We start from the raw sequence: 23,490 nt of genomic DNA, 5'->3' as shown, positions 1-23,490 counted from the left end.
ATACACTCTGAAATGAGCCCTGAACATATTTTACTAGTGAGGTATTTCTGTGTGGATCAGGTTTGTCGTTGTTGACGTGTCAAAGTAACTCAAGGTAAAACGTTTTTTTTTTTTTTAAATATACTGATAAACTCTAAATTGCAGCAGTTTATATTTCTTTGCAGCTCTCTCCAGTTTGACTTCAAGTGAAATGTGATTAACCAAACATGTATTGGTTCATGTTCTGTTCTCAGAGTGGCACTGGAATGAAAGATCAAGGAGGAGGAGTTTGCATGTTCTTCCTGCGGCAGTCCTTGTACACAAGCTTTCTCCTTTAATCCATAGACGTGATCGTTACCCGGGCGTGGATGAAGTCAGTATAAAAGATGGAAATGACTGAAGCTGATCATGTTTATGCGTTAATGCTGAGCTTTTCCAAGTGTGGGGGCTTCTAGAAAACGTTAAGGGGACGAAAAAAGGAAAAGATGGGAGGGTCAGAGGTTGCATTTTTCCCAGTATGACTTTGTCCCCTGTAAATTTACTGGAGAGTAGAACTATTAATGACTACACTGCAACCCATTTTCATGAATGAGGAGTTCACAAAAAAAAGGCTTCAGTACAAAATAAGTACAACAGATGCAGACTATAAATAAAGACCTATCAGACCGCATGCGAGTTGCTTAAACAAATTGTGCCTTCATTCCTTTTTGATCTTAACGGCAGCTAACACCATCAGACAAATAGGATGAGTTTACTGCGAGAACCTCCCACAACTTTGAAAACTCCTGATTGATTGAAGAGACGCGACTGAGAAAACTATCTTTCGGTGGGGTTTAGTCATAAAAACAGCACAACTAATTCAGATTTTCTTCTTACGGTGCCACGCATCTGTATGTACGACATTTGAGAACGTGTTTCTGTTTTTTTTTTTCTTTGTAGGACTGCATTGTAAGAACAATCTACTCTCTTTACTGGTGTAAAGTTTGAAAGTCCTCTCAACAATACATTCCTGACTTTCATCCAAACACTGAGATTGTGGGGAAGCGGCTAAGAAATGTCCCAAAATACCGATGGATGATAAAAAGAGTTAGTTTTCAACTTTTAAAACGTCGCTGAAACACTTCTTCCTTGTCCTGCATGTTACCACCACCTGTTGACGCGTGCAACTGGAAACACACACGTGATCGTCTGATCACATATTTAAAAAGGTCTTCTCTGTTAATCCCAACAAACAGAAATAATTAAAAGTATTTCATCTACCAGCTGGATTTTTATTAGCAATACAGCCCCGTAAAATCATCCAACAAATGCTAAGATATTGTAGAAATACTTAGGTCCAAGAGTGTGCATTAAGTTTGATATTACCATGAATAACATAGAAGATTTACATTTTCATTACATGTATAAACAAACCAGGAGTCAAATTCACATCTTCATTCCAAATCTGTTGTATCAAAGGCAGGTGAGCGGCCCGCTGGAGAGTCTGTGATCATGTCCTCTGCACACTTTCATACACTTTCTTGGTGTTTTCTAGACTACATATGCATAAAATACTTATTACCGATACTTTTTAATTTTTATTTTTTGCATCACAGAGGTTTACATATACATGGCTATTAAATGATTGAGCTGGATGTAAGGCAGCAGTCACCAACTCATATTTACCTACAGTAACGTCAGTTTAAATAGCTCACGGACTCACTACTAATCACTTGAGCCAAAGTGAGAAGAGGGAAAAAAAAAATATGCCTATAAGCCCGGCTACAATAACAGCCTTCAGAACTGTGGAGATTAGCACCACCGATGAAGAAAGAAAGGAAACCAAATGTGATGGCGGGTGACAAAAAGCCGACTTTATAAAGCAAGTAAGCAAGTGGACGTTGGCCATTTTAAAGCTGTCATACAAAAGACTTACAAAAACACACATACACACGCACACACCAGCTGAAACAGTGAGTGACAGGAGTGAAGTGAAGGACAATGAATGAGAACATAACTTTAAGGTGCTTTAACATCTGTTGTGTCGCCAGTGTCTATTTTTGGTGAAACACAAGATGACAAAAAAGAAAAGAAAAATAAAAAGCCGGATAAACATGGATCATGTGTGATGAATATGACATGCCAAGATAGAAATCAATAATTATCCCACACAGGAATACACAAGTCACTCTGAAGACCAGATTATTATTATTATTTTCTTTTTAGAAATGAGACCAAATCTCTTTTTCAAATTTTCTTCTAACTCCATTGCATGACTGAAGTTCTTCACAAAACTCTCCTTCACGTATCTAAACATTTCCAATTCATTTAGTTTATTACAGCCTATTGAATCATCATTCGTCCCTCTGTGAACCTATGCAGACAATGACACATGACAATAACATAACAAAACCTCTTCAACGTAGGTAGGTTGGGTGCTGGTAAAATGTTTAAAAAAAAAAAGACAAGAAAAAAGCAACATGGTGCTCCATATTCACTAAAATCATTGTACAGCACGGTGTGATCAGTCTCCGTCCTCTAATAAATATGAATGTCAGCAACACTTTCTACATGTGCCTATGAGCCCTGATGCCCCCAAGAGTAACTTGTAGTGTGTAAGAATCTGAGGTGAAGCTCGAAACAAAGCTAATCTGTGTTCACGTTTTGTTAAAGTGCATCAATCCTAATGTGAAAATCACTCAACAAGTTGAAAATATCATTGTATTCTAATCTTACACCGGGTTCAGAAGGCCAGTACAGCAGTGATACCGAACGTGCTCGGGCACAATGTTTGAAACGGTTCCGATTTGATGCTCGTCCAAAAACCTTGCGAAACACCTCACATGGATACATGCACAGTCTCTTCCACATGGAACTGTGGGAAGCAACGTCGTTATACCTGGCACAGTGAGGCAATGAGTTGGCCAGAGTCCCCCCAAAGCAGCTCACGCAACAGTCCTGCTCACACAATACTGCGTTTACAACATTCTGCACTCTATGGGGATGTTTGTCACTGAACACTGAAATACTCCATAAGTAGTGCGATAAAACTTGAAAAGTGGCAGAAAAAAAAAAAGAAAAGTGGTTCTGGTGATCTCATTGCTCTTAAATATTTAAAGTAGAAAGGAAAACGTCACTGAAGTCCGACAACATCTTTCCATCGCAGTCAAAAGATAAAGGTCAGTGACGGGGGGGGGCACAAATTTGGGATTTTCCAAGATAGAAAAAATAAGAGTAAAAAGATACGATTAAAAATCAATATCGTTTCACCGAAATCGTCCATTAAAGAATGGCTAGTTGGAGCTAAATATTCCGTGTGAAGCCGACGAGCCACACACTCACACACATACACACACACACACGCGCGCGCGCAAACGATGTGCGGCAGGTTTCTGTGGGTGTCCTGTGGCTGCTGTGCCAAAGGCGATGGACGCGTCAGAGAGCGATGTGGAGGAGGGGGAGGAGCCTGGAATCATTATAGCTGCTTCACGTAGTTTCCTGGAAAGGTTCCAAACAATTTGCTCCTTCGAGAGGTCCCTTCACACACACACACACGCACACGCACACACAGAGAAATAAAAGGAGATCGTCAGAGCTTGAAACACGGGCAGAAACTTGGCTGCAGCAACTGTAACTATTACAGGACAGGAGATTCTGGAAAGGAGCCAAATGTGGAACTTAAATACGATTTGAAGATGTTTAAAGTGTTTCAGTTTGCCGTAATGGGGTTGTTGGAGTTCAGCATTGGTCAAAGGGTGGCGGTGAAATGACACTTAATCTGCGGGTGGTAATTTTGTCTAAGTTATAGCCCAACAGTGTGAGGAGCCCCAGGCTGACGTGGAGCTGCTGATATTCGCCTGGATTTTTTTTCACAGCTCAGTTCCAACCGGCGACAACTGGACTGACGTCAGCGAGCCGCATGCACTGTGTTACCGGGCTGGGTCTCCTACGACCACAGACTGGCTATATGTACCAGAGAGGTTGCAGTCTTTAATTAAACTTTCCCCCCGTGCCCTTGCTCTTTTCAAAGTGTTGAAGAAAACCCATTGTGGCCATTGTGTACGTATATTTCAACCTTTTTCAAATTGAGTAACAGAGTTATACAAAGGAATGTGTTCCAGTTGTCCTGAAGAATAAAAGGCCAGAATTTATTGACATAATGTAGAATAGAGACACTATGATATAGAAGTGTTTTGTCATTGAAATTGCATTGACATGAAAATGTTGTTGATTCATAAAGAACTGCAACACAATTAAAGACAATTTTAGATCTTTGTGGTACTATTTTAAGAACATGCCCTGCGTGCTACTTAAAAAGTCACAGCGGATGAACAGGATATTCCTACTCGTAGTGACAGGAAGCCGTTAAGGAGGAGTTTGTTTCTGAATGATACAAATTCTCAGTTTGAGTTGATTAAATAGAAATAAATAAAAATAGGGTTCAAACCACAAACATCATATGGTTAAGAAACGACTCTCATAGGAAGCGGCATTGAGTTTCTACGCTTTCACAATGTGGAATGAACTTCCTGCTAAATCTCTCAGCTATTTTGAATCAGGGCCTAAAAGACTATTGTTTACATCAGTAAACACAATACCTCAAACAACTTTGTTGCTATGGCTTTCAATTTAAATTTCTTTTTCTATTACAGTTTTAATTGACTTGCATGAGTTGTTGCCATTTGTTCATTTTCCATAACTGAACACCTGCACACTGCCCTTTTAATGAAATTGAATGCAATATGATGGAAAATGTACATTTTTGCAGACGTGGGTTAATTTTTGAAAAATCCGTCCCAGTGAAAAATAAATCTTACCAACAAACCAGCCATCGTCACACTTCTCCATCACGTCAACGATGTCTCCCTCCCTCAGCTCCAGCTCGTCGTCGTTGCGAGGCATATAGGTGTACAGAGCCTGGTATCTAGGTGATGGAAAAAAAATTATTATTTACCACACACACACACACACACACACACACACACACACACACACACACACACACACACACACACACACACACACACACACACACACACACACACACACACACACACACACACACACACACACACACACACACACACACACACACACACACACACACACACACACACACACACACACACACACACACACACACACACACACACACAATAAAATGTGCATCCTTAATGTTTTTTCTTATCTAGTCAGTATTTCAGCCTTCATACATTTTTCAACAATGACAATATTAATAATTCATCAGAATCTTTACAATCCAATAAGAACAGATCAGATAATACATTACGAGCACTGACAGGTGAAGTGAATAGTTTGTGACATATTTTAAGCATTTTTGCTCAAAGTTGATGCTTTCAAAGCAGATAAATAAGTCAACTGGATCAGTCTCCAAAACTGAAGCACCTGTGAGGCGTTCATGCTCTTTAGTGGCCAGGAATCAATCAACAGTGTCCCAAAGACAAAAAAAAAAAAAAAGTGCACGAGTGACCAGTGTGGTTCGATCCAACAGACACGCTAATGTAGCTCACACTGCTGCGCAGGTTTATGCTGGTGTCTGATTGTAAACTCATGCAGATCATCCACATTTCCCATGCTGGTCATATTATTATGGCTGAGCTGTGTTCATTTAAAAACAAAACAAAAGAAAACAAAGTGAAAACGAATGTCACTTACGGCTCTCCTCCACCGTGGAGTGCATCCTGAACTAATCGCTGAATAAAAGAAAGAAAGAAAGAAAGAAAGAAAGAAAGAAAGAAACAGACAATTAACCAAAATGGAGAAAAAAAATGAAAAAGAAACAGTGAAACTTTTGTTAAAAAGTTGAGTAATGGGCTTGTTTTGGGTATTTGAAATGACAACATTTGCTTCTTAAAATGTACGATGGGACTATTGTGAAGATGTAAGACAAAGCGTTTGAGTGATCAGTTATGAAAATGAATTTTTGTCTCGACAATTCCTTCCTTCACAGAGACAGCAGTATAGTGGGAGCATGGTTGAATGAAGGCATGCCCTCCTACCCTTCGACCTCTAACGGGTGACAGGTAGGACCTCCGGGTCAGGATGGGGCTACGAGGAGGTTTACCACCGACAACTGGATCCTGCTCAACAGCAGAAAGACCAGAGGCGACGCGCCTATAATCTCACACAGCGGTTTATAAGATGAACACGTCCAACAAAGTCTAATGACATGCTGTAAAACAACATCCATTAACATGCCGAGGGAAATCCTTCTGATCACGCCACAGCACGACCAGGGGACGCCGCTCACGCTTGCTTATTTACAGAGTCACTCAGGCATGCGCCATAAGTCACTCTGCTGCTACTCAGGCATTAATACGCAAGGTTAGTGTACAACACACTATTCAATTTGTTGAATTAGTTTTTAATCATTCGCTTAATGAAAATCCAAATATTCTTCAGTCGTAGCCGTCAGACCAAATCTTAACCACACAAATCTGATCACAACCAAAGCCACCGCCTCCACGTTCTCGCTTTACCTTCACCTTAGGGGACCTACGTCCTGGATGAGGCACGCCGTGAGGGTTCAGGGGGGAGTGTGGCGTGGAGGGGGGAGGAGAGACAGGTTTAGGGGGAGAAATGGGAGGAAGGGGAACAGGAGACTCTGAGGGTGTGACTGAGCGAGGGAGCGAGGGAGAGCTTGCGGGGTGAGATTGGAGGAGGGGGGGCGGTGAGACAGCGGGAGAGAGTGGAGGCAGAGGGGATGTTGAGAGCTGCGGAAGGGACGGAGGCCGAGGGGAGAGAGGGGGGCAGGGGGGCAAGGCGCTCCGGTCAGGCTGCTTTGACCGGGAGGGGGACGACAAAGACGAGGCAGAGGGCGGAGAGGGGGGGAGCGCAGAGGTCAGAGGCAGCGGTGTGGATGATGAGGTGAGACTAGGGTGAGGAAACTGTGTCAGTGTGGGAGGAGGAGGAGCGACTTCAGCCTACGGGGGTAAAAACATACACATGAATACTGAAGCTGAACCATATGACAGGTGAAATCTAGAAAGCTTGAAACTTTAATAGTGTATTTGTATTTCATTGAACCGCAAAAGGGACATGGAGGAATCCAACCAACAAAGTAACAAGAGATGAAATTAATGAACTCTAACTCCAACAAGCAAAGAAACATGCCAATAAAAACACCAAACCTTCATTTGATTTAAAACTGTTCAATAGTATAAGACTAGGGATGCACCGATACTGATACCAGTATCGGGTCGATACCAGGCATGAGTACTCGTACTTGTACTCATAAACGTGCCACCGATACCACAACACCTGATACCGCTTTACGGCAGCGCGCGTGTAGTGTATTTAGACCTACTCGGGCTGCCGTAGTTGAGACGGACACAAGGCATGGTGGGTATTGTAGTGTGTTTGTGTTGAGTTATCCTGCAGCGGGCCGCTGCTCCTCCGTGTATGTTCGGTGTGTACATAAATAAAAGGTTAATCGGCTACTGGAGTCCGTAGCCTTGTTATGTAGGAAGATACACAGAAGACATAACAGCGTAGTTTACGGCACGTCGCTGCAAGGCACGGTAAGGAGCGCACATCATGGGTGGGCAATGAATGAGGAGCGGTTAACTCCCTGTCTCACAGCCGGTGGAAATCGGAACATGAAACTTAGTTTCTGAAATGAACACTTGTTGTATTTATTTACCAGTTAGTTTTATGTACAGCTTCGTGCTCGACCCGCTCTGCATAAGCACGCTCGCTCTCTCAGGCACACTGGTCAAGCAAGCAGCACGTCTGTTAAAAGGGCCATGCATGCAATGTTTTCTGACAGTATAAGTGGCAGTGCCAGAAATCTTTTCTTTTAAAGTACATTTAAGTACTCGGTATTGGTATCGGTAAGTACTCATATGCAAGTACTCATACAGTACTCGTTTTGGAAAAAAGTGGTATCGGTGCACCCCTACATAAGACTATTATAATCGAATTACAATCCAGACTCCAATAACTTAGAAACACTCCTCCGCATCTTTCATCATGGGGGTTACATACTTTGATGAGCTCAGTTGTAATTTATTCTTCTTTACTAGTATAATAATCTCCTAAAATGGCTGAAAAACCCATAAACGGTCATGATGATTGATCTTTAGGGAGAAAACATCAGTCTAAGTGGAATTTGTCTAAAATTAACACACTTTCCTCAATATCCCCTCCAGGTACCTGTACCAGTGTCACACACGGGATGCGGCGCACACCATGCTCTACCTGTGGTCTGAGTCTCACATCTAAAGCGCTAACGTCCTTGTCTTTGTCCTGTCTAGCTTCTTCCTCTTCCTCAATGAACAATTCAGTGTATCCCTTTGTTTTTCCCAATGGCGGTCTCGGAGCACCACTCAAAGGTTTTGACTGCTCATCCCGGGGGAGGGACAGGGGCTCCACCGCCTCAGGTTTGTAAACCTGCACACCTAACCAAAGGCTGCCGGAGTCGCTGTGTGAATCTGCTGCTGGGTGTTTCACTAATAGTTGAGGCGGCTCGTCGGCTTTCTGCTGAGATCTTTGGCTTTTGCAGTCAGTGGACATCTTCGCTGGAGCAGGATGTACCGCAGACAACCTGGAACCGTCGCTGTCGTCTGTGGTGCCGGAATCATCCAGAATCATGGACAGCAGCTCGTCGTAAGGGTCTTGCACTTGCAGCGTGATGTCGGGTGTATTCCTGTCTTTCTCTGCATGTGCGGTGGATTTGTGCGGGTGTGGAGATTGCGTGGCCGACTTTGTTGGTTCTGATTCTACGCAGGACAAAACCTCTGACATGGCGGGAACTTCAGTGATAAATAACCCTCCGCCACTATTACAACTAAAGAAAGAGTCAGGCAGTGGAGGCATGAATGATGAATGAGGAGCAGGAAGAGGAAGAGGAGAGGGTGGGGGAAGGGGAGAAGCAGGTAGAGAAGGAGGAGGAGGAGGAGTAGGAAGAGGAGGAGGGGAGGTAGGTTGAGAAAAAGGCAGCACAGCGGTAGAGTGAGCAAAAGGAAGGCTCCTCTCTTGAAAAGTGGGAGTTCTGGACACTGTCTGGGGTGAGAGGGTGAATCCTTTCTGTGGCGGTGCAGGTGAAGGGGCTTTCGGCTGGTGGGTCGTGTGGAAAAGTGCAAAGTCAGCAGGGAGCGGAGGCGGTGTGGGTGGTGCTGGGGTGGGAGCGAGAGACCGAGCTGGAGCTGAAAGGTCCATGGTGAGGGAGAGCCATTCGGAGGTGATTGCGTGGAGGTCGAGCTTTCTCGGAAAGGGATGAGGTGAGGGGAGGTCGTGGGTGGTGGGAGGTGGAGGTGGATGATAGAAAGGCTCCAGGAGAGTAAAATGAAAAAGGAGTAACAGAGGGTGATTTACCAAGACAGATCAAAGAAAAGCAAGTGTGTGTGTGTGTGTGTGTGTGTGTGTGTGTGTGTGTGTGTGTTTGACTTGTCAAAGCTTAACAATGCAAACTTGCATGTATATTCACATCTATTCATACGTAGCAAAGTTTTTGTATTCGAAATGATGCAATCAGTTTCAATACACTGAATGGACAGGGTGTGCACAATGTAAATCTAAAAAGGATCAATAAAATTGCACAAGTTGAAACCCTAACATTTTAAATGAGAAGTTTAAAATTACAACATATCGAATTCTGAAATTAAGGACAATCTTTTGATTTTGTAAAATAAGTACAAATTCTAAACTAATGCATCTGGTGTGGTACCATCATGAATTAGGTTACTTTGAAACTGGTCGGTCGCATGATTTGCTATAAAAAGATGACGGTATGAAGACTATTTTAATCTTTGTCCCATTTTTCATTTGAATGTATTTCAAAATGTCCATCTCCTTCCCTCAAACCCCATGTTTAAACATTGGCATAGCTTCCCTGGAATTGGAGGAAGGTTTTGGGGGACTAGGGATGTGGAAATATAAGAAAACATTCATGAAACACTGTCTTGTTAAGTATTTATAATTCAAATAGTTTTACACTGAAAACACACCAGCTGCAGCTACGTGGAAAATAAATAATTTTTTTGAACCCTGACCTGATCGTTTAGTTGGAATTATGAATATAATGGAGGAAGTAGTGTAACTCAGTTCAAAATGTGTCGAGACAATATGAACGGCACTTCAGATTGTTTAAATTTCAAAGGCTTGTCTGTTATGTAACGTAACAATCAGCTGTTATTTTAATATATGAGGTATGCATGTGTGTGTATGTATGTTTATAAGTGTGCGTATGTATACTTAAATATATATTATCCATTTTCTCTGCACATGTGTGAAATGCCACGTGCCTGAAATGAATTAATAAATCATAAAAAAATTGAATAAATTATGGGATTGATCCACAGAGTGAATGGGATGATATTTTTGGTCCATAAAAACCCTCATACCCATCTGATAACTTCATTCAGGTTTCATGTAAATTTCAATGTGATCTCTCAATTAGAACGAAATTCAATGAGGATGAGAAAAGGAGTGTGGAGCATGTAAACACAGTGAGTGCAGATAAACACATTAGTCACAGGCCACCCTACCTTGATGGATGTGGAACTTGGCGTCCTGCTGCTGGGGTAACCATGTGGGTCTATGTGGTGGGAGGAGCTCCGGGCCGGGGAGCGTTTGACGATGTCGACGTAGGACACGGGAAAGATGCCTTGTTTCGTTGTGTCTGGGATCTTCCCCTCGTACCAGTTCTGATCTACCTGCCTGATCACAATGACCCTCTCACCCTGCACACATGCAGCACACAAACAGAAAGCATGCACCAATATTAGCTGGAACACAACATTTTACTCCCGACATTTGGATTTTAACTAGTAAATCTCTTTCACAGTTTCAAGTAGCAGCAAGTATATACTAGTTATAGTAAACTATAAAAAACAAAAAGTACCATCATTAAACACAGTGATACATTTTAAGGAGAAATGTCATTCAATGTTTCATGTCACCCAGAACATCAGCTCGACCCCAAGTTGAATAAAGTGGTAAAAAAAGAAAAAGATGGCGGGATGTCACACAGCTACCTTTCTGAGCGATAGCTCCACGTTTGTATCAGCATTGAAGTTGTAGCGAGCCACTGCCTCTCCGATTTCTCTGACATGCGCTGGAGGCGGAGGACGGATTGGCTGCTGCTTCTCCGTGGACGGCATTTTCTGCACAAGTGTGGAAAAACAGTGTAAACAAGTGTGAGCAGTCAAGATCGGGTGCCGGCTGCTTCAATACCAATCAGCAAAGGTGCAAACGTGTGCAATATGTAGCATTGACAGGGTCGCATCACACTTACCTCTACATACGATATGGGGAATATCCCCACCCGACCACGGTGCTCTCCTTCATACCAGTTGTTGTCTATCTGCCTAATGATGTTCACTGCATCACCCTTTTTAAATGTCAGCTCCCTGTAAGACAGTTGTATTAGCAAAGCGTGCACCTCGACGGACTGTACAGACATAAGAAGACAGGAGCCGAACAGGATTTCATATAAACAGCCATCGGCGAAGTAACGTCAGCCAGTAAACCAAAAAGAATTTTAAAATAAGATCCAGCACCATGTTTTTCATGCATACATTTAAAGACCACAACAAATGGTAAAGTGAAAGCCATCCAGGAGCGGTGATAAGAAGCAAGAATAAAGTTCTCTGAGATAGTAATAGAAGTGTATGCAAATGGAAAGAAAATAGCTATGCAGCAGTTGAGAAGTTCTGGTGTGCAGACATTCGTGCTCGGCTTCCTTGTGCATGCACTGTAACTTACTTAGCTGTTTGTGCCTTAAAATCATAAATGGCTCTTGCAGGCTGTTTCTGATGGAGGAGAGAGAACAGAATAAGTTGTGTCATCTGTTTATGGGAGACCTAGAAGAGTGGAATGAAAGAAAGAAAGCCGGGAAGCATTACCAGGCATAATACAAAAATAACAAAAGCAAAAACAAACAATTCATAATGAGATTTTGTAAATCGTTGAAAAAATGTAATCAAACTTCAATCCGTTCCTCTTGTATTGATAGAAAATAAAGTCAATGTTGGAGCTACACGACCAGACAGAAGACATTTTTAATGACGTACCTCTCTGTCAGGTGTAGGTCTTTGACTTTGTGGTGTGTGACGTCCGTCCATGGTGGAATAACTCCTTGAGACATCCTGGTCTGTGATGAGCAGACACATATGGAGAACGTTCACAGGAGTTACCATGGCAACCACCATTACGCCAAACAATTACAAAATAATCACATTTTTGGGGGGGATTGGGAACATGATGCAGTGATGGATGCCATTCCAACAGGTAAATGAGGGGATGAAAGCTCAGGTTCAAAATGTGTTTTATTTCCATTTCACAGAAAAAAAAAACCCCAAAGTGATCGAACCTGTAGCACAACACAGCACAGATAGACACATGCGATCCAAAATAACAGGAACATCAATAGAAACAAAGGGAATAAAGCTGCAACACACATGATAAAATCAAGTAACAGACGTACAAGCAAATGGCTTGAGGGGAAGAAAATGATTCTGCAATAATAGGATGACTCTTCAAAACAGAAAAAAAATACCAACAAGGAAATGAAAATAAATAAATCAAATTGATGAACCTTTCTTTACTCCAGCCTGTAAACTGTCTCTCAGAAATGACATTTTCGATGTATATTTTCTATTTTTTACACAAAAAGAAGTATATTTTTTTTCAAAGAAACGGATCAGAGACAGGAATAACCTTTCACATTTTGAAGTATCTGACGTATTTACAATTGAATTGTAAAACCCTTTAGTCTTTGTAGGAAAGCATCATAGTCTGCTTCAATATTTGAGACACGAACTGAAACACAACCACATTTTCATCCAGTGCTTTTCTAACCTGAACTTGTATTTTGACAACCGCAACTTATGCGGGAGTTGATTGCCTTCGATACTGATGCAACGTATAAACAGGATATTTATATTATTAATGTCAAAAGAAGAAATATTTTAATGCAGCCAGTGATGACGCTGCACCGACGGGTAAATGGTAAATAGAAACGTAAGTGGAAAGTATAACAGAAAAGTTACAACCTGAGAAAATTGAACATTTGAACAAACTTGTTTTATCACAAGTGTGATTTTTATTTATTTATTTTATTTTTTACAATAAAAACCCATCTGCTTACTAAACTTAGCTATCACTTGTCTATATGTGGAAGTCTTTTACGTGGAACAGTTTCTATGTCTTAGTTCTAACTAAGTGGTTATTGTTTAGGTTAATGACACACATTTCTATTACAGTATATCAAATGAAAACCCTTTGAAAGATCTAAGTGGCGTGATTGTCCCATTTCAAGAGGCAGTATTACACTGAACAAACTAAATGTGAGGTTAACATGAGAGAAAAACAAAAAAAAAACGTCTGCAGACCACTGATGAGAACGGGGCCGCAGGCACAGCAAACACTGAATAAACCACTGAAATATATGTATGAATAAATGCAACTGATGGTGACGCATACCTTCATACAAAGTGCACACAAAAAAAAGGAAATTTGTGTTTTATAGTGTTTTCTGTTGGAATTACGCTTCCTGGCAGCAACTCTCACACCACTGTAAAAACTAAATATTTCCCTTTTTAAACGGAGCCAATTTCATGCATTTGTAGGATGAGCAGCATGGCTGAGTATGTAGGTTGCACTCATGACAAATTTGCCAATTAATGTTTACCGTTTACACTCGATTGGATTTTTAAAGTTCGTGGAAAAAAAGAAAGGACATAATAGTTTGTGGAAGAATCACACACAGCCACATCAGTCTGATATGAACAGCACGTCCCAAACTGATCTCACAAATGCTCAGTGGGGCTCAGATCTCCACTCCTCCACTCCTAAACTCTGGGGGTTGAGTCTAATAAACCCTGCTATCATCTTGAAAGATGCAGTCTGGTTCCAGACACTGGTCAAAGAATCTCACCTTACGAATAAATAATTAACTGTGGCCATTTTTAAAAGGGAAAATTAAGATTTCAAAAGACTTAATACCAAGAAGCATTGTTACAACCAATAAATAATGTTCCAAACACAAGTTTCCTGCTTTCTGTACTTTGTTCATTCATTTTTGAGAGCATGCATGTGTGTCAGTATGACTGAAGACAATACAAGGTGCACATGTTCATATTTGAAATATAAAATGTGTATCATCTCCACCTGAATAACAGAGACCATTTCCATTGCCCTGATCTTCTCCATATTCGTTATTGTTTGCGGCCTCCGAGTGTCGTCCGTAACAGGCACTGACGGGCGACTGTAACCGTGGTGACTGTAACAGCGGTGTGGAGGACTCCCCTCTATATGAGGCATAACCCGTCGGGCTCCCGTCTGGGTACAGAGATGCAGAGGTGTGGCCCCCATGCCAACAGCCCTTCCTCCCCCGCAGAGAAGAACTTCGTTCAGGCACATTTGGCAGCAGTTCGGCCAGGATTCTCCTCAGGATGCTGTCATCGGGGGGCCTGGTGCTTCTGTGGCCTCTCTCTGTTTGGATGTGCTCATAAATGTCTCGCAACGCTGCATCTAGTGCTTCATAAATAGCCTGTTTAGACTTGGGTCTGCTACCTCGACCTCCGCCACTTCTTCTAGAGGTAGGTGGTGAGCCCTTTTTTCTGCGGAAAGGCACTGGGCTGACCAGGAAGGCCAGCTTGGACATCGCTTGCTGGGATTGTGAGCTCTGGATGAGGGAGTGGCTGCTGCGGCCCTGTTGTGACGGTCTCTGGTGCTCCTGCCGAGCCCGTTCTCTCTCGTGGCGCAGCATGGTTGTAAAACGAGTATATGAGGCCGGGCAGCGGCCTTTGCAGGTGCTAATGAGGTGGCGGTGCTGGTAGCCCTGGCTCTGACCTATGCTCTGGTGACCAGGATGGTGGTGGTTGTGTTGATGACGGAGGTGGTGGTGGTGGTGATGATGGAGGGTGGAGGAGCCGTACAGGCTCTCAGAGGAAGTGAGAGAACAGTGGTCAAAGTCACTCTCACTGCAAAAAGAGGAGCCCTCCACCTGAATGAAATCACTGAGGTCTGACGCAATGGCGTCTTGTTCACTGTCAGAATAGTCTGGATTGGCTTGTGGGCCTTGGGGAACAGGCGGGGCAGGAAAAGACCGCCCCCGGCTGGGGTCTGGCCCAACTCGAGGCTGGCCTTCGGGGGGGCTGCGAGGTCGATGCAAGTGGTCCATGCTGTGAGGTGCTGCTCCACCGTTACCGTTGTCTTCCTCAAGTAATGACTCTATGGAAAAGCGCCGTTTCGGAAAACTTGGTGTGCCACCGCCACCACTGCTCGCTCGAGATGACGAGCCTCCTGGTGTGGTGGTGCCCGAAGGCATCTCACTGTCGCCCAGGTTCGGCATGGATTTGGACTTCTGAATAAGACGTTCGTATTCGGTAATGCGATTTGGCACCATATCACGTGGCACTTCCACACCCCAAGAGGGCGTCCAGGGAGAGAGGCGGTGTCGATGCAGATGAGGCTGGCGCTCCAGGTCCAGGATGCGAGCACGAACCGAGCGGATGACTTCAGATGGGATGAGATGGGCTCGGTCGATCTGGTGCATCTTGCGATAGAGCTGGAGAAAGCCTGGCGAGTCGTGTGCCCGTCGCCGGTGGAGCCGTGGCAGTGAACTGGTGGAGGCCGACGGCGTCGATGGATTCCCGTCGCACAAAAGTGACCCGGCACTTTCTGAACGGGTGGCATTGCGCCCACCTGAGCCAGAATGTCCGTCGATGAGCAAGTCATCACAACTGCGGGATTTGAGCTTGCCAGTGGAGGGAGGTACCTCCTCTGCGCTGCTCCACGTCCGCGCATCCTGGCATTTTGTCTGCCAACTGTTCTGACAACAGCCAGACTGCTTAGAGGAGGAGCTGCCCTCCTGGCTGGCATCCTCACGGCAGTGGGCCTGGTCACAGGGGTCAGGGGGTGGAAATGAGCCCTGACAGGGACCCGGGGAGGTCAAACTGTTTAAATACATGTTGCATGCGTCCCCACCTTTCAGAAGTCCAATATAAAGCAGCGTGGTAAGAGAGAAGAAGGAGGAAAGCCGGTTAAGCAAACGTGCACAGCAAAACTGTAGAAGAGGTGGGGAGAAGGAGAATATCGAGGGAAGTAATGGGATGGAAAACAGATGGCTGGATGTTTTTTGTCTTCAGACTGCCACCAATCGGTGAAGTGACAACCACACCAGCACACATCGCATTGTGAGAAATGTATCAGTCGATGTGACTACAACAGGGAAAACGAGAGGGAAGAGAGACACAAATAGACATTTCCAAGTGGAAAGAAGACACTTGTGAGTGTATAAATGTATACCTTTGGCTCTGGAGGGTGAGGATGGTGAGGAGCGAATGACAGGTTTCTTTAGGCTGCTGCTGGGTCTGTAGGCATCCACCGGTTTGGAGGAAGCTGCAGCTCTGCTCTGAGGCTGGGCTTTCACTTGGGAACTCGAAGGTTCTGACTTCCTTCTCTTCCTGTAGTCGCTGGCAGCACTACAACACAGACATTGAGACAGCTGCTTTCAGAACCCTGCACAGGATGCAGAAGGCAAATTGAATTGAGGCGTGAGGCTGGGATGTGTCTACGTTTTGTGTGTTCAAAACACATTAGAAGCTAAAAGATCATGAATTACAAGATAATAATTTTTTCCTAATGACATTTTTGCTTGACCGAGATCAAAAAAGGCAAGTAAATTCTGTGAATGTGCTATTGCTGACTAAAATACTTTTTGTCATCAGACTCCATGTTGATTGAGAGAAAGTTAGTATTTTAACTTTTGGGAATGCTTTTAAGATCATCCAAATTAACAGATGAGTGGTATTTTACTGAGGCAAAGTGTCTAAAAAAAACTGGTTTCTCTATTCAGACCAAGCGCTTAATGTGACTTACATGAATTACTTGGCCTATTCATCTCACCCTATTCTGCCCTTTCTGTTCACCGGAGAAAATGGACTGAATAAGCAGGCCATTGGTGAAAGGGAGCAGACTGAGGGGAAGAAGAGGGAGGGGTTGAGCCAAGGATGAGAAGTAAAGGGCAGAATCAATAGATTTGCTGGGTTAATTTATTCAGGCTCAGTTAGCAAGAAAGAGATGCAAAGTGTCCTGCCACCAGGAACAAAAAGCTGAAGAAGATAAACAGTAATCCTTGCAAATCATCATTAATAGCAGACACGGGTTTTCTGCGTCGGAGTGAAGACAAGAAAGAGCAGAGTTTCAATGCTGCGCTGAATCACAACAAGGACGGCTGCCGATGAGGGGATGGGGGGAGGGGGATGAGGGCTGATGCGGAGGAAAATAAAGAAACAGCCGTTACCTCGCAGGTCTCTCTGGAGCCTTGTCAGCAGGAGCGATGTGGAGAGACGTCTGAAATAGGGCAGACAACAAAAGAGAGAAGTGAGTCCCGCGTGAACAAAGACTGGAGGCAGGGCAGCTCACAACGCACAGCCTGCATGCGGTTGTTACTGTGCCACGCTTAAAACCCTCCCCCGGTGTAAGGTGCGACGGATGCTGGTTCCACATGGCACACCTGACCGAGGAGAGGACTGCTGGTGCAGGTGCACGCAGCGAGGATAAGCGGCTGGTCTCGATCGGGACTTGCTCTCAAAGATGATGACAATGGTGATCGAAGGATGTTGTGAGCTAAGAGGGCAAATGTTGCCCCGCAAAACCTGGTATGGATCAGCTGGAATGGGTCTTGGTGGTAACAAATGCTCAATAGTGTTTGATGGCAAAAGTGAGGAAACGCTAACCCTCAGCTGCAATCACACAACAGAGATGCTGCTTATCAAAAACCTAAAAGAAAATTATACTTTGAACTTGAAAAACAGGTTCTTTAACAATGATGTGACTCCAGCAATTGGTTAGAAATTGTGAAATTAACATTTCTGAAACACTCATGAACGTGAGATTACCTCAATGCGTTGGCGAGCGGAGATGTCTGGATTATAATCCAGTCGTTTTTTAGGAGGCTTGAGCCCCAAGCAGCAGCAGTGAGCAGGTAGGGGAGGAGGAGAAGAGGAGGAAGGTGAAGATGGGGTGAAGGTGAAGCAGTGGTGACACCATGGGGAGAAAAAAATAAATAAAAACAAGAAAAACAAAAACAGGAAACATGTGAAGAAAGTGACACTCGTTTGAGAATTTGAGCAACCACAGATAAACTAGTTCACTGCACATGCACCTCTTTCTTTCATAGAGTTGACTTATGTCACATGTGTGTATTCACACACACACACGCACGCACGCACGCACACACACACACTTTGTCCTTTTGTGCATTTCAGAAATAAAAAAGCCACAGGCTGTCAATGCCAACATAGAAAAACACTCAAATTCACCTTTATGCCACACAAGTACACACAAGTATCCATACACCACACACACATGCAGGGTATAAGAACAAGCTGTGAGCAGAAAGCCAAGTGAAGCACAAGCTGTGATGTGTTTATTCGGGAGTGCAACACACTACACAATCTAATGCCGTGATTGTGTGCGGTCATACATGTGCACATTTAGTACGACTGGCCAGTCCCAACATATTCTCACTTTATACCTCGGTAAACATTCACACACAAAACATCCTGAGACTTTCTGTCCTGGCTGACCTGTCAGTGCTCTTAAGGCAGGGGTGTCAAACTCAGTGTAGTTCAGGAGCCGCATACAGAGCAGTATAACTGCAGCATAACAACCTTTATTAACAAATCGTTGAACAACTCCAACTCTTTGCTTCAGAGCAAAAAGGCGCATAAATACAATATTTGAGAAATGACCTTTCATTCAGTTTGTTCCCTCAAAATCAGAAGAAGTTGAAATTAAACAATAAGTGCTTTTTTCTAATGTCTCGTCATGCAAGATGCGTTTGATTGCCGCACATCATTCTGATGTAAAGGCATGCATGCTCTCACAAATTCACCCTCACAGTGTCCCTTTGATGCTAGTGCTACTGCTCTGACAATTAATTCGCCAGCCTCCACTGAGCCCTCAGCTTAGGTGCGTGATTTTTTCTACTTTGTACTAAAACAGTGCGATCTGCATTGAATACACGAGAAACAGAATTTCTTGTCTTTCCAGTTGAGATCTTCTTTGCCATTTTTACACCTTGCTGTGTCCTGCTGCGGGCTGGATTTACACGGATTTGGCCAACAGGCTGTATGTTTGACACCCCTGCTCTAAGGGCTTATTGAGTGAAGCAAACAGTGCAGGTAGAAATTTCAATACGCTGCTTAACATCATCAGGAATGATGCCAGCTCAATATGTGAAATTCTCTCTTCGACGTTTCAAATAGGCCTATTGAGCCATCACTTGGTGTCAAGCATAGACTGAGGTGTGCCCTGATGACACTGTAAGTGTGGGGTAATATGATCCTGTATCTGTGGCTGGAGGCAACACTTGCCCCGGGCCACTGGGATTCCATTACCACATATATCCAGCAGAGGGCGCCAAAGCATTAAGCTTTACAGACACTCGGAGCATTCAAGAATGGCAGAAAAGTGGCGATAAAAACACCAGCAGGCATGACTAAATGATCAACCGTGTAGATAAAATGAAAGGCAGAGAAACTGATGCGAGATAGTGTGTGAAAAAAGATGCTGAAAGTACCTCACATTCTGTTTGTTCGGGCAGTGATGTTCATTTAGAGAATGTAATAAGAGATGCATTTTCTGTTTAGATGTTATGATCAAGATCGGTTAATATCAAGTCATATCTGAGACACTCTGCCTTTTCACTAATCTTCATGCTCATTTTAGCAAAATATAGAAATAACTTAAATAAAAGTGTCCATATTTGTGTGTGTGAGAACATTTTACTGCCTGCTAGTCACCTGAGCCCCCCCCAAAAAAACAGCAACAAAGAGACAAACCAAAGCCTGTCACAAAGGTGTGTGTGTAGGAGGAGGGGGGTCACAGCACCAAACAAATACCACATGCCCAAACAACTAACCCCACCCAGTCTAACACTGGGAGACATTGAAAAAAATTGTGCTGGGTGGGGTGGAGAAAGTGGGTGTACGCCTACGGCAGAGTTGTGGTTGAGGGACTAACTAGGCCCTGACTTACCGGCCGCCCAAACTCCAGCTCGGAAAAGAACTTATACCAAGGCTCGTTCTCTAAATCTATGTCATCATAGGTCTGGGAAAGCATGACAGCAATTGAGAGAGAGGGAGTAGAGAAGGACAGAAAGAAGAGGAGGCGTGGAAAGGTGTCACACAAAGAGAGACATGAACCTCATGGTTAGAAATGGGCAAAGGTGGCACAGGGAGAAGGGCACAGGATGAACCAGGATGAAGACTTAGGCTGCTTCATGGGAACAAAACGTGACAATGAAAAACCCACTTAGTGCTGTTTTTTTTAATCTTCTATAGTGCGGATTATGATGTGTCAGACAGCTAGTCAGGTCACATACACCAGTTGTTCCAAAACTAGAGTCAGGAAGCATCATAGATCATGGAGGGCCTGAGGATCTACCTGATCTGAGGTTGTTAAAATTACATTTGCACATCACTGAAAGGTATAATGAAACTGCTCATTGCTTCCACTTTATGTGTTTGTTAAGGTGACAATGGGGCATGTCTCCCACTGTTTGTCTTCACTGTAATATTTTGGCTAATCACAGATTGGACAGGTGGTCTATTGCCTTTTCTTTTTTTTAATCAATCTGGTTGTCTCAAAATAAAAATGTTGAGAATCACTTCCAGGCAGTGTGATATCCTGACTGAGGCACAGGTGAAATGACAATACGTTCATAAAAAGTAACTGTAAAGTACTGCAAAGCAAAGCTTCTGCGCTGCGGTTTGTTTCGATGCGGCAACATGAATCTTCCACGTTTCGGAATGATAAATATAATTTTATGACAGACACTTTTATGACAGACACTTGTGTCCCCTCATCAAATATTACCAGTTGAAAAATGCCACGTAACGCTTGCAATATTCTGCAGGTACGCCATGTAGCATGGAGTAGAGTATTAACTATTAACAGCACTCTATATACTTACTCCATGTGATACAGATGCAATTTCATGTCAAGCCAATGAGCCAGAATTTTATTTACATAACGCAAATCAATGCAATATAAGCACAGCCGTCACTGTGATGCAAGTAAATAATTTACTCTGTGCAGTGGTAGGTTTGAATAGAAAAGGCATATTCTTCTGTTTGTTTATTTACAGACAATAGATAGATCGTACGTCATTTTCCAGTTTTGTAGTTACTTGAACTGCATGGTGCTTCGACAGTTTGTCTGCTCCTCCTAACCCTATTCCCACATGAAAGTGGAGTTCTCGTGCCAACTGAAACACTGCCAGGAGACGTTTTGTAGGTGTAGTAGTGTTATACCTGCCTCCAAAAAGAGATTTCAGTTTTAGTGTTGGATGACTCACCCTGGAAAAAAATAAGGCCTGCAGCAGAAACTGACAATCACAAAACTACAACAGATAAACACAAAGAAAAGGTGTGTGGAGGGGAAAAGACCTCCATATGGTGACACCCGAGTACCAAATAAAATGTTAAGCAAGGATTTTCTTCAATCGGTTGATGGGAAAAAAGGTACTGAACAAACAAGACATTAGCCAACATGACTCTCGACAGATTACTCTTTTTTTCTCTTGTCTGTGAGGATGTGACTCATGCATTATTGCCCTGAAACTGCTCTCATCACATTAAACATCTGTGAGGGCTTCACAAGAGGCTTTCTTTCTTAATCTTCGAGTAGGGCTCCTCATCTGTCCTGATCACAGCTACCTCATGTCTATTATTTTTACCCCCGCCTCCCTACATGGTGATTTTCTCTGCTGTGTGCTATGTCCTTCACCCCACACAGGAGTTAACAGCCAGTACAGTTACAGGAGGATGCAACGCAAAAATTATTCGCTTTTTACTGCCCACGCTTTGTCCCTGATAGAAGGAAATGGCCCGTGATATAATCAGACTGAAGTCTACCAGACAGAAAGAAGAAAATGGTTTATTTTCCACTATATTCTCACGTCAACCATCAATCCCTGCAAAATCACTGCCTAATATTCAGTTGCACATCTCAGACATTGACAGTAAGATTCAAAGTAAAGCTGAGCAGAAACATTATTTCCTTGTTATCATAGTCTTAAAAGATAAAGGACTGAAACAAGCAAAAGAAGACTGCTTTACTTGATTTTCAGTGAAAAATGATTTGGAAAACACTCACCGGTCTTTCATGCTCCAAAATCGAGGACTTCCCAGGCTCATATTCAAAAATACTCTTGGGCTCTGCTCGGTACTTTCGTGTATCAACTTTCCTGTCTGGAGGACCCCATTCATTCCTGGTGGAAGAACAACAAAGCCATAGCTTCTCAGGATACAACCTGATCGTTTATATGAACGTCAGTATAGCATGAACAGTGCCTAACACAATCAGCTTCTAAATAAACAGGGGAAAAGTATGTATCTCATTCTGTATTTCTAGTGCTCATCAAGACTTTTGCTCTCATTGTTACTGAGGTGCAGCGAATGAGGACGTTCGTCTTACATGTCTGCCTTCTCGCGCTCACTGTCTCTGGCTCTCAGCTGTAGGAGGGATGGCATGGGGGGAGGGGGTGGGGGGACGGGGGATGGCGAAGGCTCACGAGGCCCCAGATGGCCTCCGTTGTCTGAGGGGCTCTTGGACAGAGGCCTGTACGTGTGTGTTCGGGGAGCCGGGTGAGCCATGGTGGTGGCGTTGGCGGACAGGCTGTAGTCATCTGCTTGGGAGACGAGAGAGAGTGGAGCGATAAGTGAATGATTGCCCCAATGCCAGACAAGTTCATGAAACAAAACTTTTGTGACTGAAATTGCTGCTCACCATTATTTATGAATGCGTATGTTGCATTGTATGTGTCAGAATAGTCATCATCTGTGAAAGAAAGGAAGAAAGACTGATTGAGATATACAGGGGCACACAAATTGCAGCACTGTTGCAGTTGTTTAACACCGGCACAGTGATTCTGATTTATACGCAATCAATAACTAGACTCATTTATAATATGAATAGGCCTTCTGGGAGGAAATGTCGGCCATGATTTTTAATCATCTGAAACTCACTTTTGCTGTTAGAAATTTCGATCTTCTGGGCATAAAAACATGTCACATAACACAAAGTGCTGTACAGAGTGATGCTTCTGATTTATAGCTGTGTTTTGGATATTATGTGTTTAAAAAAAAAAAAAAAAAAAAGGATATAAGAGTGCTATCTTCCATACTGTTCTAAAAGTAGATGCTCCTAAATCATAGCTTTTTGCTATTGTGAAGGGATTTGTCAAAATGCTGAGAAAAAACAATCTGCTCGAGCTTGAAATTGAAAATCACTTTTCTGAAGGACTGAGATCGGCCACTGCCTCACAAATAAACTGAAACTGTATAACAGCTCGGACAAAAAGTCAAAACCAGCTCGACTTAGCAGTTTAGCTTAAATCGTGTGTGGAGTAAGCAAAGTGTAAATGTACTGTATGCACAGGCACATCTGGAACACAAAACCTTAGTTTTGTGAAAGCGATGAGGAATGGAGGTGGGAGAGGATTGGAAAAGTTGTTTTCCCCTTCCTGACATTTCCACAAGAAATGATGGTGAA

At 43.3% G+C, this 23,490-nt stretch overlaps 1 protein-coding gene across 1 annotated transcript in view; it reads right to left on the bottom strand.

The window, feature by feature from the left end:
* Window positions 1-1,237: 1,237 nt before the first annotated feature.
* Window positions 1,238-23,490, bottom strand: part of sorbs2a (sorbin and SH3 domain containing 2a) — a 49,568-nt gene continuing 27,315 nt past the window's right edge. The window contains exons 9-24 of the mRNA XM_080464353.1: window positions 22,726-22,776; window positions 22,414-22,624; window positions 22,093-22,207; window positions 19,972-20,043; window positions 17,829-17,885; window positions 17,231-17,280; window positions 16,234-16,409; window positions 14,092-15,912; window positions 11,994-12,073; window positions 11,686-11,783; window positions 11,216-11,330; window positions 10,956-11,084; window positions 10,467-10,661; window positions 5,635-5,672; window positions 4,776-4,882; window positions 1,238-3,495 (exon numbers count right to left, since the gene is read on the bottom strand). Of these exons, the coding sequence (XP_080320479.1) occupies window positions 3,434-3,495; window positions 4,776-4,882; window positions 5,635-5,672; window positions 10,467-10,661; window positions 10,956-11,084; window positions 11,216-11,330; window positions 11,686-11,783; window positions 11,994-12,073; window positions 14,092-15,912; window positions 16,234-16,409; window positions 17,231-17,280; window positions 17,829-17,885; window positions 19,972-20,043; window positions 22,093-22,207; window positions 22,414-22,624; window positions 22,726-22,776 (3,377 nt within the window). The 3' untranslated portion in view covers window positions 1,238-3,433. The remainder of the gene's footprint in view (window positions 3,496-4,775; window positions 4,883-5,634; window positions 5,673-10,466; window positions 10,662-10,955; window positions 11,085-11,215; window positions 11,331-11,685; window positions 11,784-11,993; window positions 12,074-14,091; window positions 15,913-16,233; window positions 16,410-17,230; window positions 17,281-17,828; window positions 17,886-19,971; window positions 20,044-22,092; window positions 22,208-22,413; window positions 22,625-22,725; window positions 22,777-23,490) is intronic.

This window comes from Lipophrys pholis (assembly GCF_963383615.2).
Source record: "Lipophrys pholis genome assembly, chromosome: 5".
Classification (NCBI taxonomy): domain Eukaryota; kingdom Metazoa; phylum Chordata; class Actinopteri; order Blenniiformes; family Blenniidae; genus Lipophrys; species Lipophrys pholis.
This window is presented reverse-complemented; position numbering and strand designations above follow the sequence as displayed.